This window comes from Chroicocephalus ridibundus, chromosome 6 (genome assembly GCF_963924245.1).
Source record: "Chroicocephalus ridibundus chromosome 6, bChrRid1.1, whole genome shotgun sequence".
Lineage (NCBI taxonomy): Eukaryota > Metazoa > Chordata > Aves > Charadriiformes > Laridae > Chroicocephalus > Chroicocephalus ridibundus.
Window position 1 is genome coordinate 17,127,654 of NC_086289.1, and position 17,565 is coordinate 17,145,218.

The 17,565-nt window shown below is 40.4% G+C and overlaps 1 protein-coding gene across 2 annotated transcripts in view; it reads left to right on the forward strand.

Annotated features, from left to right (window-relative positions):
- Positions 1 to 1,801: 1,801 nt before the first annotated feature.
- Positions 1,802 to 17,565, forward strand: part of KNDC1 (kinase non-catalytic C-lobe domain containing 1) — a 65,143-nt gene continuing 49,379 nt past the window's right edge. For both annotated transcript variants that reach the window (XM_063338945.1, XM_063338947.1), the window contains exons 1-3: positions 1,802 to 1,931; positions 6,581 to 6,779; positions 9,979 to 10,037. In XM_063338945.1, the coding sequence (XP_063195015.1) occupies positions 1,833 to 1,931; positions 6,581 to 6,779; positions 9,979 to 10,037 (357 nt within the window). In that variant the 5' untranslated portion in view covers positions 1,802 to 1,832. The remainder of the gene's footprint in view (positions 1,932 to 6,580; positions 6,780 to 9,978; positions 10,038 to 17,565) is intronic.

A 17,565-nucleotide genomic window follows, 5' to 3' on the forward strand; every position in this document is an offset into this window, starting at 1 on the left:
ATATTGGGCTTTATTTTCAGAAGCTCCAGGCACTCACTGTTTCCCATGCTATAGTATTTGTTCACAATTAAAAGCCTGAGTTACCAAATGACAAGTATATATAGATTAGAAACATTTGTAATCATGAAAAACATTTTATTCACATCGATTTAGTTCAAAATGTTACTAAGAAGACAGCATATATATGAAAGATTCCCATCTGCCTGGGTTTATTTTTTTCTCAGTAGCATGCCATAACTGTGGAATGTATCCAATTAATGTTTAATTGGGAGAAATCTTACAACTGCTTCAGGATGGCTTTTATGGGGCAGTTAATCAAAGTATCTTTGTTTGCTTCACAGTGTTTGTTAATGTATATTTTAATAGAGTATTAATCTTTCCCAAAGAGTACTACATACAAAATAGAATATAAAACTCTTGCCTTGTTTGATGTACTGTGCACAGATTAATTCATTAACATACTCCATTTTGTCATAGAATGACAGGAATACAGGAAAGCAGAATAATGAAAATGGCACTATTATTTTCCAAGTACCTGTAGCTGTGAAATTTAATTACAGGAGAAAACAGCCTGCTCTCTCCATCCACCATGCTGGTTACGAGGGAGACGGGAAGATTTCGCTGTGGCTGTGCGCACGCTTAAAGCTACATCAGGAGACACCTGCCCTGGGGTCTGTGCAGCGGGTGCAGTTACCAAAAACCTGTTACCAAACGGATTCCCCTTCCTGGGCAAAAAAGGGGAATGGCGACAGCCTGTTTGCACAAAACAGCTTGAGGTTTCCAGTGGGGTTTACTTGAAACAAAAACACGTGGTGGTACTTTTGAAGGAATCCTTGATCTTGAACCTTCAATTTCAACAGAGTCTTAATGAAGTTATTTTAGGCAGCCTAAGCCCTGTGGTGGACAGCAAAAATGGGCTAGGGCTGATAAGAAAATCGGTAATACCAGCTTGGTATTGGTTTTGTTTGTGCTTGTTATGGTTTGACCTGCGTCAGGAGTTACGGCCATGGTGATCCGAATACTTGGGCCACCTGCCTAATTTTAAACGCCGGGGTTTATCCAGTTTATCCAAGCGATTTGGAGCATCGATGGCGGTACAACGCGGCCGGGGCACACTGGCAGGCAGGGCCGGGGTTTAGACTCGCCCGAGAAGGCGAGTTTAAGCGCTCCCCATGGAGGAAATCGCTCGCCGGCGGGAGCGGCTCCCCGGCCACACCGACTGTCAGCACCTCGGGCGCCGGGCAACAACGCCGCCACGGCCGCTCGCCCAGCACCAGCCCTCCCTCCCGCCGCCCCCGTTTGCCCGGACACCAGCCCCGGCTCCCGCGGGGCCCCGGCGGCTGCAGCTGGCACTGCGGCGGGCGCGACCCTCAGGGCCCACCGCCTTCTTGCCGGCAGTTTCGCCGTGACCGGCGAGGAGGGGGAGTGTGGGACACGCCGGGATTCGCCACCGGCCCCCGGCGACTCTCGGGGGCGAGGCGGGCGGCGGGGGCGGGCGCCGCCGCAGGAGGGCGGGAGCCGCCGCAGTGAGGCCGCGCCGCGCGGGCGAGGCGGCGGCGGGCCGCGTTGCCATGGTAGCGCTGCCCCAGCCGAGGCCTTAAGCGGGCGGCGGCGGGGCGCCGGGAGAGGCAGGGGGTGCCCAGTGGCCGGGCCCCGCCGGGAGCGGAAGGGGTTAAAGCGGGGCGGGCGAGCGGGTCCGGCGCCGTGGGGGTCGCCGCCGGGGGCAGCCCGCAGGCGGGTGTGGGGATGAGCCGCGGCGAAGGCTGAGGGCCGTGCTCCGGGCGCGTAGGGGAGGCTGCGGAGGTGAAGCCTCTGCTCCCTCGCTGGGCGGAATGGAGGCTGTTGGTGCCACAGAGGACGTGTTTTATGAGGAGGAGGAGGAGGTGAACTGCTACGACTTCGAGCCTCTGCCGACGCTGCTGGAGGATGAGGTGAGTGAGGCAGGTGCGGGGACGGAGCCGCCGCCGCCCTTGCGCTCACCTGTGGTGAGGCGGCCTCAGGGGCGGCCCGCGGCGCCCCCCCCCACCCCCGCTCCCGGCGCCTCCTCCTGCCCGCGCTGTGGGGCCGGGCCGCGGAGCCGGCTGGAGCCCGGGGGCCCACCCGCCCCGCCGAGAGTGGGCAGGCCACGGCTGCATAACCGTGTATTCACCGCGGGTACCTCGCTTTCTCCTGCCCGCTCAGTTGGGCTCAGTCCATCCCTGTGCGCCTTCTCCACACGACAGCAAAGTCACGGTCCTCGAGGGTGGCCGAACTCCTGCCGTAGCCGTGGGTTAACGCTGCAGTCGTGAAGTATGTCTCCTTGTCGCACCTGATAAAGGGAAATTTCTTACACGGGCAAAAGTGTTTCCAGTAGCCGCCAAACAGATTTTTGTACAACCATTTCTTGCTGCCCTGTGTAAAAAGGCCTTTGTCACTGGGAAATAAAAAAAAAAAAAACCAACCCAAACTGTTAAATGTGGTTGTTCAGTTATTGCCAAATAACCTGTAGCTAAACCCAGTTCTGTCATCATGTTTGTCTGGGTTTGTACTTGGTTTTGCACTTTTTATTGCTTTTGTTCATTTTTCTTTGTATCTTTCCACATGAAGCATATTCCTTACCCCCTAGTGAATGCTTGGGCAAAATGTTTGCAGTTTTATTCTTTTTTTAAGTAAAAGTTTGGTGAACCATATGTGAGCCACTTGTTCCCCAAGCCAGATATTGCAAGCTTTCTTGTTTGCTATGTCAAGAATCTAAGTTGAATCTGGATTTAAAAGCGAGTTTGAAAATGAAAAGTCCCTTCCAGCTTTCTATAAGTTATCTAATGGCTCATCAGTTTGGCTCTCCCATTGTCTGTGTAGTAGGCCCTCTCAGACTGGCCCATGCAAAATACAGGAGGAAGGTGGTAGTATCCTCTGTTTTACACGTTAGCTTAAATATTCGGAGTGTTTCTTCATGATGGGAGAGGCTGAGGGTCAACCCTTCTGTGTAAGGAAGACCCAAGCCCATTTTTCTCACCTCCTCAATATACACTTTAATTGCGGATTCCTACCACTCCCTTCTATGTAGTCATTCCAGGTGCATGAATATTTTTGATATTCTTGTTGAGAGAATGAGCATGACCTATCACTGGTGATTGGAAAAGTTAATAAAAAAGGGCTGCTTTGAAGAGTACTCGGTGAGCTTTCCCAGGCAACCCAATGTTTTTCTTCAAATGCAGTGAATTTAATGAATGATGTCTGCCACGTTTCCTATGATTCTGGAATAGATTGTTTTGAAGTTTGTGTGAATTATCTTGGCAAAAAGACTTAGGTGGTAGAGAGCTGTGAATGCTGATGTACCTAACTCTCAGCTGCTTAGTCATTTAGTGGAGCCTGTGCATCACTGTACACAGTATAAGGAATGAGGCTGGTATGTGATGTATGTGGTTTACAATAGCCTATATGTGAAGCAAGAAGCTGCCTGAGCTGAAGAGTAGGAAATAATGAGGGTGCGGGTGTATTTCAAATGCCTTTCTTTACTAGGACTTTCTTCATCTCACTCTCCTTAATATTTAATTTCAATTTTTTTTAAGAAGTTGTCAGTGGCAAATTAATTTGTTTTCTCTTCCTGCTCTCTCTTCCTCTGCTTAGTTACATAGGCTATTGAACTGTTTTATATTTTCTGAAGAAAATATAAGGGAAAATTGAGAACTGAAGTGAATAATTAAAGCATGGTTGTCTGACCAGTTCACTTTTTGTAGTTCTTAAACAGTAATTGCTTTTACAAGTGTCTTTTACTGATTAGGAGACAACAGAGAAAAGGCATCAGCATCTCTGTTGGGTAACACGCTTGAGTTTTTCTGTAATTTGAGTGAACCAGCTTTCAATGGTCCAAAGTACTGAAATCGTGGCTTGACGGAAACTTCTGTGTTAATAGTCTTAAAAGGATATTTATATATTTTTTTCCCCCATAGTGAAAACTTTGTTTCCGTATTGCTTTGGGGATGCAAACTAATCAAATGCATGTCTTGGTGTTTTCAATGCTTCATTCTCTAGAAAGGCCTTGCTTTACTGCCATAGCAGCTTTAATAACTAAGGTCAAGAGAATGTGGTCATTTGAGAAATACGTGGTTTCTGTGAAGTAAATAACCTCACATCCTGGAGCATGGGAAAGAAGGCGGCAAGCCATCCATTGCTGATGGAAGCCATCCATTGCTGATGGAAGCCATCCATTGCTGATGGAAGCCATCCATTGCTGATGGAAGCCATCCATTGCTGATGGAAGCCATCCATTGCTGATGGAAGCCATCCATTGCTGATGGAAGCCACTGAACATTCATAGGTCTTTTTCCTTTTTTCCCCTCTGTATTATCTAATATTTCCTTCCCCTGGAAGGAGGATACATTTTTCTGACCGGGGATGATCATCATCTTTTGTTTACTCCCCAAATAACCACAAGACAAAGGTGGTTTTGTAGGTATAAACTGTAGATATCGCTACTGACAATTAATATCTACTGCAGAGCTCAACCTCAAAGCTTGACTCAAAAGAAATTCTGTCAAGTCCTGATTGTGATGGAATTTGATATTGAGGCTGTATTAAAGGTTGCAGTTTTTACTTATTTCACATAATCTCTAAATTGAGCCTTTCTTGTCCACATGCACAGATGAAACTGTCATAGTTTTGCATCTTTATTGTTGAAACGTATTTTGTTTTCTTTTTTAGTCTTTTTTTGATTGGCCATAGAAGTTAGTCTTTCCTTTCCAAGCCTATCCTCATCCTGCCTATTAGTTTGTTCAGCTTCAAAGCCTAATGGTTTGTGGTCCGGCTCCTTGTCATACATTTATGTTTTGAGATACAGGAACCCCTGTTCGGCCCTTCGTGCCTGGAAGAAGTTCCCTGTAAAGATGTGCAAAAGTTCCTCATCCGCCCTCAAAAATCTGGTGGCAGCATTACACATATGGTGCTGAGTACAGCACAGAGGAAAATTAGATCTTTTGTCTCATGTACCTGAACTGTAAGAGCTTTTGCTGTTCATTATTATGTAGGACTGAACTCAGTGAGACCATGGTCCATGATTAGTGCTATAAGGCACTGTAGTAATGCTGCCATTGGTAAATCAGTCCATCTCTAGGCTGATGAAAACTAGGATATTGAAAATAGAAGTTAAGTTTCCCAAATAATAGTGAGTGCCCTGTATTTCCTACCTGTTTTTTTTCCTCATATTTATTAAGTGCTATACTTTAGAAGAAAAAGCAAAATAAATTTTTAGACTAAAGCAATCCTTGTTTGAAGGATATTAGGAGTACAATATTTAATTCTCTGAAAAACATGTTAACAAACTGTTAACCCTTCTGTAAATGGTAATCCAAATATCATTAATGTTCTCCAGTAAGGAGGTATGTAAAGAAAGTTATAACTGTATTTTCCAAGGGATTAAAAGTTTAAACCACTGCAGTTCTTTGAGCTTTAAAATATCTCACATTCTGCTTTGCTGACAATGAAATACTTTTCTTTTTTTCTATATTCTAAGTAATATGCAGCTACATCTTCAGTTCAAGGTATATTTAATATCATTCAAAAGTATAGTCTTTCATCTTAATTACTGCATATATATGACAGAGTATTATGTGCAATTAATAGTGGCATAGCTTTGATACAAAGTAACTTCTGTAGATACTTCAATTTTTCTGTTAGCTTATTTTTCCTTACAGATGGAATTGGTGTTTTGGTTGTCTTTGTCATGCCTTTAAGTTCATGAAAACTTTTTACTTCTGTAGCTATCGGTAATGTATTAGTTTTGTATTCTAAAAAATGTACGTAAAAAGTCTAGCTGCTTTGTTCAAAGCAGCTAATCTGAACATCTTGGCCAGAAAAGCCACGTTAGAGCCACATTTTTTTTGGAACTGGATTCTTCGTAGCCTCACTGCAATGATGGGGTCAAAGGAAGTTGACTTATATTTTGGGATGGTAACTTAGAAACAAAGTCCATAAACTATTTTGATCACTGAGAGCTCTGGGTCTAATGGGGAGCATAGGACAACCAAAGGGTTTGGTTTTAAGTCAAAGTATAAGAACACTTTTCCTATGGCTTGTTTGGCTTTTGAGTGTTTATCAAATGGCCTACACCACTAAACTTCACCACAGCGTCATTCTTAAAACAGGCTAATTTAGAGGGTACTCTTTCCCAGATCACAGATGGTAGGGAAAACTGCTGTGAAGAGAATGTTTAAATAGTTTACCCAAAGGCACCTGGGAGAGCTTAAGGGAGACATGGGTTAAACAAAATGTTTTAACTTAGTCTCTCTGCTTTTACCTCCAAATGGTCTGTTTCCCCAACTTTGATGCAGTGTTTATGTATCTTGCATAGCTCCCATAGTAAGTCTTTTTTTGACGTTGACATACTATGATACCTTTGTTCAGGTTAACTGTGCTTCTTAAGAGACGCTGTGTTAAGAGCAAAGTCATGCACTTGGTGTTTCTTGGGGTCTTAATCAGTGTCCTAGAAAGTCTGAGAACTTGCTGGAAACGTTACTTGTAGCCAATTGTGTCAAATGTAATCTATGATACACAAAGTAGTGTCATGAAATCCAGGGTAATTTATGAATTCATGTCTTGGCAGGAGAATGTGTCCCTTGCTGATATTTTGTCACTGCGGGATAGCTGTCTTACTGAGCAAGATATTTGGGCAATTTGCCTGGAGTGTTGCCATTCTTTGAAGAGCATTGCCCATTCTGCAATCTTCCAGACACTCTGCATCACTCCTGACACTTTGGCTTTTAACACCAATGGCAATGTATGCTTCATGGAACAGCTCAGCGGTAAGTATTTGTGTTTCCAGGCCATTTGTTTTAGAACTTTGGAAAGTCATAGTGAGAGACTGTAGTAAAGCATTGTGTTCTATTCTCAAAACTTGTAATTAAAGTAAAGAGAAAACAGAAACTTGTTTAGGAATGGGTGAGTATAGGTCCGTATGCTGAGTTTTGTGATTGATGAGCAAAGACTTTTGTGAGTTTGCTTAGAAGATTCTTCCTAGTTATTTTAAGACTTATCCAGGGGAATGTAATTTACGTCCGTTTTGAACACTGTAGGTTATGCATTTGTGTATCTGTGTGCACAAGTCTCTACATATGTAAAGCACGTTCTTGGTATCTTCCAGTTCTTCTCATTTCATGGATAATGTCCTATTTCAGAGAAATCTGACATTCAATGTATCCTGATTGTGTCCATAGAGAATGGAGCAATTCTAGTGCATATTCACTGTTAGAAAGGAAAGCGTTCCCTTGAATAAAGGATTATTTTTTATTTCTTTTGAGTCATGATTTTTAGACTTGGGAAGTGTGGTGACTGACTGAGAAATGAATTTTAATATGCTAAAAAAGAGTATGTAGTGGCATGTAAGATCTTCAGGTATTGTAGCAGATGAATGGGAGGATGCTTAACTTAAAAAATTACTTCTGATTTCAGCACAGACAAAAAAGCATGTTATTGTTGCTGTTCCTTTTTCACATGACCCATCTAAGGAGTCTTTGTCTTGAGCCTGTTAGGGATATTACAAAACACAAAATAAGCCCTAGCTCTTATTCTGTAGTCCTTTTAAATTATGTCAGTTTGCAACTAGAAGAATCATTCTAGTCCATATACACGCTGTTCAGGTTTTTGTTATGTTTTCTTTAATCTAACTTATTTTTAAATCTATGTCAGAATAAGTGTTTATTCTCTTAGTCAAAATCTAGATGACAGTATTTAGAAAAGATGGGGTAAGGTAACGTTGCAACAAATGAATATTTGTTGCCTTCTTTAGAATTAAAGATAGCATTTCAAGTAAGCAGGTAACAGCATAATATGTAATTAATAAAGATGAAAATGTGTCTTCATAATTGTTGTGGTATTTGTATGCTTAAATTCTTCAAATGTGTGAGTCAACTTTTAGTTCCATGTTAATCGGATAACGTGTAATCAATTTCCTTTATTTTAAGGAGCTTGTCATAACTTGAATTTAAAAAAAAAAAAAGGGAAAAAAAGCTGGCTTTGTATTTGTAAGAATATATGAAAGATTTGTTGAAGAGAATAAATCTAGTGGATGAAAAATGCTGCTCAGCTAAAATCTTTGCTTGCAGCTGGGGAAAAAAAAATTCTTCTTAAGTATTTTAGTCTAATTGAATAGCTGGCAAACAATTGATCCAGGAATTTTCCATATTCAAGTGCTTAAAATGTGGGTTAATAAATTCCCAGGCAAAGCAAATGTACAAAGATTTTGTTCCCTGAAGTCATGTTAGTCTCTGAGGAAGAGACTTTTCATTAGATCTCTTTAAAGAAAGTTGCATTTTTTCCTGGGAATGCAGAAAGTTATGTATGTGTTCTGTTTCCTGCATGCACACTCTCCGCTGTGTCTTTGACTCTCTCTTCCCCTTTCCCTCAGATCTTGTTGCTATTTGGTTAAAATATAGTTTGTTAGGTAGGCACTTGGGGAAGTTGTCCTTTTTGCTTCCCTATAGTTGTTGCCCATGGATTTCTTCTTCCAGAAGAAAATTATAACCTCTGGATTTGCTTGCCAGTGAGACAAAATGAACAGCCTGTCGCTTCTGCTTTAGCAGCGAGTTCTGCTTCCTGCAGGTTCTGTGGTGCTAAAGTGACAAACATTCAATAGGATGTTCTGCCAAGGGCTCTGGTATCTTCTTGTCTCTTCAAATCAGACAAATTTCCATTGTAAACCTTATATTAAAGGAATACGGTGAGCTTTACTAGTGATAAAAAAATTATATGCTTCTACAGCCTTTAAAGTGTTCTATGGGAAGAAAGGGAAAAGATACTGGGGAGATGAAAATCAGCAGCAGTCTGGGGGCAAGGAGAGGGATGACAAAACATCTTCTGTCCATTAGTTCCCTTCCCCTTCTGCCCCCTATCCGCCCACCCCCGCAAATATCAGGAAAAAATGTGGTGTGGGGGGAATGTGGAATTAGTTTTGTACCCCTCTTTTTCAGTGGGAAAGTGGGATGGGGAACATAGTAAGGAACTGTAAATCAGTTAGTGGCATCTGGATAGTCAGCCGTGCCAGGTAGCTGCAATATATGAATACGTCGAAAAAGTCCTCTCTACCATGCAACTGAGTTTGGTATCTTCACAATACAAGAACTTTGTATTTCACTTCTAACATACACACACAAAAGTTCTGTTAGAGCTAAAGCTAGGGTGAGTATGCTATGCCTGTAAGCATACTTTTTTTTTTTCCTCCCTGTTGAAAAGGGAAGCTTAGTCTTTGTTTGTAAATGATCCCAATCATCCATTGGCTCCATAGAAGGATAGACTTGGTGAATTGAGTATGTACGTGAAGAGTGGGTTTTCAGTTGGGCACTTTTTTAATCCCCTGGTGTTCTTTACTGGGCTGACATGACTTGAGTACTGTGTGATCCTACGTGTATGCTTGGATGCAGCAGCAACGTTGGTGTCTCTTAAGATGTTCCTTTTTTCCTTCCAGCTCCTCACTCGGAAGTGTCTGCTGCAGTAGCTCAGTTCTCTGCTAAGCAGCACATGTCCGGGGAACGTGCTTCCTCAACTCTTTTATCGTAATTACAACAAACTAAGCAGAAAGGTCAAAGTTCTAAGCTAGCCTGTAGATGAAGAGGCAAATAGCTGTTCAGGTTGGTTTTGCTGCTTGAACCCTTATCCCTCAGGTTTGCAGTGGAAAATAGTGAATGGAAATGTCCCATCAGTCAAATCAAACCTGCACACCACAGCTGAGCTACACCAGCTTAGGTGATAACTTGGTCCAAACATAAATGTTTGAAAGCACGACGTGTTTAAGCATGGTAAATATATTTCTTTAGGAGTGTTTGACTGTTTTGTTTCTTAGTAGGAGAAGTATGGTATCTTCTTGTACTTTAGATATGAGTGAACCAAAATGCTGCTATATACATAGTTTCTTTCATATCAGATATGAGTGTATCATTATATTGGTTTGTTTTTTGAACGAGCAAGACTTCTAATTTCTAATCTGACATGTTTTCTTTTCTTTCAAAGATGATCCAGAGGGTGCCTTTGTTCCACCAGAATTTGATATCACCGGTAACACTTTTGAGGCAAGTTCATTTATTTAGCTGTAAAATAGAGGGGGGGTTTAATAATTTTAATACTTCTGTCAGTACCAAATGCTCAGCATTCTCAATGTATAATTTTAACAAATTTAAAGATTGTTAATAGTAAATTGTGCTGTTTAGATATGTTTTGTGGAAATAAAAAGTAAACTTAAAATGCTATGTTCATCTTCTGTATAAACATTTGTTCACTAACTGTTAAAATTTGAGAATCTATTTTGGCTGAATAATGTGTTGCCCTAAACCACAGGTGATCTATATTATGTTCACTGGTATCCTTCACTGGTTACGGCTTGCTTGTTTGGGGACTAGCCATGAACTTTTATGACTAAATATAAAATTTGTTTGCCATCCTCTTCAATAAAATAATTCATGGAAGAGTAATCAGCAGTTTTATCTTTGATTTAATGAAGAAACAAATGACTATCTGTTGCTTTGCAATGCACAAATGCTCTACATTGTTAAATTAAATTAGATTTAAATTGTTTATACTAATTCATTAGCTTCCCAAGTCAACCATCTCATTTCATGCTGCAGGACTGCCTGCTTGCTTAATATCTTTTTTTTAATACAGTGTTTTTTTCTGGCATGTATTCTTAGATAATTCAAATACTTTAATTAGCAACATGTTCTATTCAAGGTATTAAAACAAATATTCTGTTTCTCTATAGTTCAATACAAATACCTTTTGCTTTTGTAGTTATAGCCTTCATAGTCGTGTTTATAGTTCTATATATTTCTCAGGGTGGGTGGGGAAGGGAGGAAGGGTAAGTGAACCTTGGAAATGTGTAGTACTACACGAAAGATGAGAATGATAAGACAGGAAGGGTAGCATTACAGAATATGAAGTAGTACAGTCTTTGAAGGTTAGAGATGCAACATTTCTCCCTGTTGCTGTGCTTTGTTAATGTAGTTATATAGGCCAGCAGAACTTTAGTGATTTTGTGCTCACACACACGCCCCCAGGCTAGTTTTTCGGGAGTCTTTGTTTGGGGGTGGTTAGGAGGTGACCAGTGTTGCATGTAAACTTGGCAACTGTAGTAATGTTTATATTCAGATATGGTTGAGAGAAGCAAGTCCCGAAGTCACCCAAAGGTGACTGGTTTTTGCTTCTGAAGCTGGGCTTAAGATTTTACGTAAATGTGAAGAAAGGCTGAGGGATTTGGGTCTCTTCAGTCTGGAAAAAAGACAGCTGAGGGGGGACCTTATCAACACTTATAAATACTTAAAGGGTGGGTGTCAGGAGGATGGGGCCAGGATCTTTTCAGTGGTGCCCAGCAACAGGACAAGAGGTAACAGGCACAAACTTGAGCATAGGAAGTTCCACCTAAACATGAGGAGGAACTTCTTTACTTTGAGGGTGGCAGAGCACTGGAACAGGCTGCCCAGAGAGGTGGTGGAGTCTCCAACTCTGGAGATGTTCAAAACCCACCTGGACGCGTTCCTGTGCAACCTGCTCTGGGTGACCCTGCTCTGGCAGGGGGGTTGGACTAGATGATCTCCAGAGGTCCCTTCCAACCCTATGATTCTATGTTCTCCATCCCTTGCCCCTTAACAAGCTTCCAAGACTTGACACAGAAACACTTCTAACATTTGTGGAATTATTTGCTTCTCTGGCAAACTTGCATTTCCCCCCAATCCTTTCTCCTTCTCTAGGAGTTGCTGAATTCTTATGCATATAGCAAATAAATACACTGAAAGATGTTCAAAGACCAAGGGGATGGGACAAGGTGAAATGGGGATTTGGGAAGACCATGGCAATACTAAGTGACCTGAAATTTTAGTTCTGTCTGATATACAAGGCAGTTGTATCCCTCTTAGTAGGATTCATCTGCGTACAGATTTATTATTTAACTCTTCTCTTTCAGCAAGCCTGTTAAAAGCCTGTGAAGCCCCAGTGAGTCCTAATACCAAGCACAGCACAAACAACAATTATACAGTCAGTGAAAGCTGTTTGGGTCAGGAGCGGGTCTGAACATTGACCCTTTTACTTTTTTTTTTTTTTTTTTTTTTCCCCAAAGACGGGTGATGATACATGAAGGTACACATTTGTGTGGAAGGAAGTCAACGTGCTCTGCCTTGTCTGTTGTGAAGCAGGGTAAGGGCTGGGTACCCTGAATTCTGTCCATTGCTCCTGTTTCTTTATCTAGCATGTTGGGGAGCCTTGCAAAGCAGGGAGAGCAGTGCTACAACACTGTCTGGTTCCTTCAGCTCTTTCCCATTGAGTATCCTAGGGCAATGCATAAGACTGAAAAGCTAGGGCTCTCCCCTTCATTTAGGTGGAGGTGTATTGTTTTACTCTGGGATTTATATGCATTTTGTCAGACAGCTATGGGATTCTGAGTATTCATGAATTTTCAAAGCTTTACCTCTTACTCTTTGTAGAGTTTGGTTGAATTTTAAGTACTTTAGTACCAGATCAAATACTACCAGGGATTCCATGCTGACCTTAGCTTGGTCAGATTCCATGCTGACCATGCTGACCTTAGGAGTTTCTAAGACCAACAGTTATGTACTTGTAACAAGGGTTTTATAATATTGCAATCTTTCCAAGCTAGCTGTTTCCTTCTTGGTGCTAAACCTTCACGTTCTTCACTTTTTCAAAGATATTGATACTTTTGTCTATCCCCTCCTATTGTGGGGAGTGACCTCCTATTATGCAATAGCAGAATAGCACTGATTTATATACATTTCTATGAGGAAACCCTGGGCCCTTGTGCTTTCTCAGTATTATAAGATTCTTTGTACTATACCAATAAGCTGCTCTTTTTACAGAGGCATGAAATTGTTTGCGCCTTCCTTGCTAATGACCCTACTCAGTTGTTCTTTGTTGAAGGAGTGTTTTTGCAGCTGCTTAGTATGCTTTCTTGAGAACAATGGAAAGTAGTGTTTGTATTTAAACTATACAATTTCAATATAAATAAAAAAATAGTATTGGAACTACAAATTATGTTCATGATGATCTTTGATAGCTGTTACTCCAGTGTCAAAGCTCAGAGGTTTTTCTTGATTTGAGCATGACCTATTTTGTGGCTTCTAAAATGGAAGTATACAATGAGATTTGTATAGCTACTGGATGACTTCTTCCTCTTTAAACTATTCTTTTAAAAAAATCACTCAAATAAAGCTACAGTTACTTCAACAAGAGATGTTTTGTTTCCTGGTTGGTGAATTACTGATCCAGACCTCTAATGGAATTGTGACTCCAGTCTAATTAGTTACTAAACTTAGCTGGTGCTCACAAGCACACAAGGGTAATAGACACAGGAAACAAATTGAAATGCATTACTGTCCTGGTGTCTGAAACGACACTACTGAAAAATTCAGTTTCTAGTTGGAATTTCAAATAGCAAGAGATCTAAAGCTTCGTCTAAATGACAGTGCACAGGACTGAAAAGTAATTGATTTCATGTGGTTTCTTTCAAACTTGTGCCTTGTTTTCTGACCTGCTCTCCATTTGTAAAGTGGGAATAACACCACCAACTTCAGTTACTGTTGAGAGTAGGAAGGTAAAAACTAGCCCTTCAGGGAGTTAGTTGTCAGCTTCAGTGTTGGGTGTAGAATAGACTCTTTAGAGAGAAAGACGTTAAGAAGGAAGTGTCAGTGAAAAGGGGCTTCTGGTGCCAACAGTGAAGTGTGGCTGAGCTTTCCAATTGCTGACTTCTTTAGTGCTGTCACAGTTCCAACCTGTGGGGTTAGAGGAAGGAATGCAGTTTCTGAGGGTCTCAAGAGACCTTTAAATGACTGTGTTGCTAAGTGGTTGGAGCAGCATTTAGTTGGGTAGCTCTGTTATGTCCTTCTCTTCCTGGTGTAAGCATTGTCACAGTGCAAGGGCAAAAAAGGCAGTGAAGCAGTTGCCATTGGTCTCTAGGACAGCATTGGACTAAAATAGAGAATCTCCTGAGTATCTGTTCATGTTAATTTTTTTCCTCTGAATTTGCTATCTCCTTACAGACTTCTATTACCATTTTGCCCTAGTAACTGCACTGTTAATGATGGGTGCTGCAAACAGAGAGAGGGAAACAAGAGAGAAACTTTAGAGTTATGATTCATACTGTAACTCCAAAGAAAAGGTGAATTTCTATACAGTACACTTATTATCATTTTTACTTTCTTAATGCATATGCAGGTATGTGATGTGGCTGTGCTCAGTAGAAGCTTTCTGATGACCGAAGCTGTTACTTCCCTCCTTTGATGGAAAGATCTCACCTTCTGCTTCTCCTCTAAGCTGGAAGGTGTGTCTGTATTTGCTATAGCAAGTACTGACCACTTTCGTTTGTTTTCAGTGAATCATGAGCTAGAAGTCAGTTAGAAGCATCTTGAGTCTAAGGACTACCCTCTAATTTTCTAATGTTTTACTAGTGTGCTACTGTAGGGACCTGTATAGACTGTGATTTTTTTCTTTTCTAGAAAAACATTTAAGAGACTGAGATGCAAAACTACAGATTTGAGGCTTCTTTTAAAATTTGTCTAGTTGACTATATATACTGGGCTTATCAAACAATTCCTCTTCAGTATAAAATAATACTGAGTTCTGATTTCCTCCTCTAAATAGGACGAGCTTTAACCTTTTCCTAATGAAAATGGTTCCTATTTCATTTTCTTGCCCCAGACAGTACAGTGTTAGACTTGTGAAATTTGACCAATGGGAAGCCCAATAAGAATGGTTAAATATTGGTGAGTTCATTAATAGCCTTATTTCTATCACTACAATACAAGTTTGCCTCAGGTTAAAAACATTGGCTGTTGCAAACCAGTTCCAAATAGCTATTTGTCTGCATCACAAAACTGCCATTGAGTCTGACACAGAGGTTCATTGATGTAGAACCCCACATTTCTAAGATATGAGCTTTCAGTGAGATGAAGGACTGATGTCTGCCATGTGTGAACTTCCATTTATAATCTTTTAATAATGTGGCTATTCAATTTTGCTTGTTCTAGTGAACCTCTGTAACAGAAATCAGTGACTTTTCTGTCGTCTGCCTTTTTTTTTTTTTATCTAAAACAAACTGGATAATGCTTCTGCTTAATGACTTCTTCCATTATTTAGAGGTGATAAAATGCAGTAGTTCAGAATCCTCAATATGTAACAGGATTAAAACCTTTCAGAAATAGAAGAACTGAAAAAGTGATACAGAGTTGAATACTACCTTGAAGAGAAGGGGGGAATATGGGAAAGAGAATGGGAAGAAAGTGAAGTTCACATTCTCTCTGTTTTCTTGTCTAGAACTTGGTCTTGCTTTTTGGTGGCAGGAGAGCGGTATGCTGATCTCTCACCTGGGAGAGAATCAGAACCAGAAAAGGCTGAACACTGCCTGTCCCTTTGCTAGAATGTGACAGCTGTCGAATTGCAGTTCTCAGTGGGTTATAGTTGATTTATATTATATTTAATTAAAAAAAAAAGAAATCAGAGTGTTTCAACCACCTTAAAAATAAACACTTCTACGCAAAGTGGTATACCTTTGTGCCAATAGAAAAGACAAGCTAAAATGGATTATGTTGTTTGTTTTCTTTAAACTAGTTAATATTCATATGGCTTATTCCTATGAAATGTGACAAGGCAGTTAGATTGATATATACCATATACATACAAATATTTTATATGCATAAAAATGCATGGGTTGAAATGCCAAATGTAACCTACTGTTGAAGGGAATTGATAAAGAAATAAAGGTTCAGGGTGTGTATATATATATATATATATATATGTGTGTGTTGGTCCTGCTGAAGAAAACTGAGCTGACAGTTGGGTGCTGCAGTATTTCTCAATAGCTGATCATTACTGAGCTAGAGCTCAGGTCTCAGCTGTTGATCCTTCTCTAAATATGAAAGCCTTCATCTTTCTCCCAAATCAAAACAGCAGAAGGTATAAAGGAAGTCTTGCCTTTGCCACTTCCCTGGTCTTTTAAAGCAGTAGCTTTGAATGCTGTGAGATTCTCTCTACTGGTCTATTCTTTCTTTAGCTCTTGGTGCAGGAGGAAAAAAGAAAACTTTTTACATGCTCTCCTAGAGGGGTTTTTGGTTTTGTTTTTATCTGATGGGGGAAATAAGTCTTTTGAAACACCTAGTGCCTTTTTTTCTTGAGCTCTGTTTCCCTTAATTTCATGTAGCCTCCTCTTGAGACTAATTCTGTCTAACAGCAGCAAGGCTTGTCATCAGCAAATGGTCACTTATCTCCTCCTGTAGTCTAAACCATTCTATCTTCTGAGTGTTATTTAAAGCTGTCTCTTTCTTCCGTGACAAAAATAAATTACTTTTATTTGGTTACCTATGCCTCTACTGTGCTATAGAAGAGGAAATGGAATCCTCCTGCTCTTGCTTTTACATCATTGGCCCAATTGAGGTTCCACTCAGAAATCAGTACTGAGCAATTATCAGCCTTTATTTGCTTTACACAAAGAGCTAACCAAAGGAAGAATATGAGGCTGACAGGATTTTTTTTTTTACAGCAGTCTTTTTTTTTTTTTTCTTTTTTTAATGTATAGAATATCCTAAAGTTTATAATTTGATTACTTCAAAAACCTACAGCTTGTTGCTTAGTTCTGAAATTGGGCCTGCAAAGTTGTGATAGTGGTCTTTTCTAGCTGGCTTTTTGAGCGTATTGCCAGTATTTTTGCAGTTTTGCCTCTAAATCTGAAACACAACTTTTCAGACTGATTTCTGTTTTTATCAGGAATAGTCTGTCTCTTAAGCAGAAAAATGTCCTCAGAAGAGAAAGGACTGACTGTACAGGTAACCTGCTCAATGAAAATATGTAGTATTTTAGGTTTCTTCCTTACTTGGCTATTAGGTTCCTATAAGAAGGCATTATTAAAGCTAAGATATATATTTTCCTTAAGATTGAGGAAGATTATGCTCTGATGTACAAAAGCATTTTTCAAATCAGCTTATTCGAGGATTCTTGGGTTTGTGAGCGAAAGATTGGGAGTGAAAAGAAAACTTGGTGTTCTGTTTTAAAACAGTTGTTTCTTGTGGTAGTTAAAGTTTACTCTTAGAAGCCTGAGGAGGTGTGCTGGATAAAGTTGCAGATAGTTCCTGTCACGAGCAAAAATCTATGGAAAAGAGGACAGATTGTCTTCTCCTGTTATGCTTGTGCAGTGTCATAAAGCTCTAGGGTCCTTAATATTAAAGATGCACAAATGTTTTGGATCAGTTCTTGATCTCTAGCCTTTTCCACATAAACTCTTCTGATCAGTACTGATACTTTCTCAGCTATGGATAAAGTTGTCTTCCTTAGTCCTAGTACAACTGTCAGTTTCTGATGCTACTCATTCAGACTCATTTCTTGGGTGGACCCACCATCATACTGGCAGAACTTGGTTTTCTATTGCATTCTCCACTTATTTCCATCATTTACGCTTTAGAATGTTCAAAAATGCTTTTGAAATGTTAGCCTGAGCCCTTAAAGGCAACATGAAGACCTCCAGCAAAATTATTCCTTGTCATTACGTGGTATCAAAGATTTCTCATTCATTAATTTTATGTCTGTTTTATACAAATATTCAGGTTACTA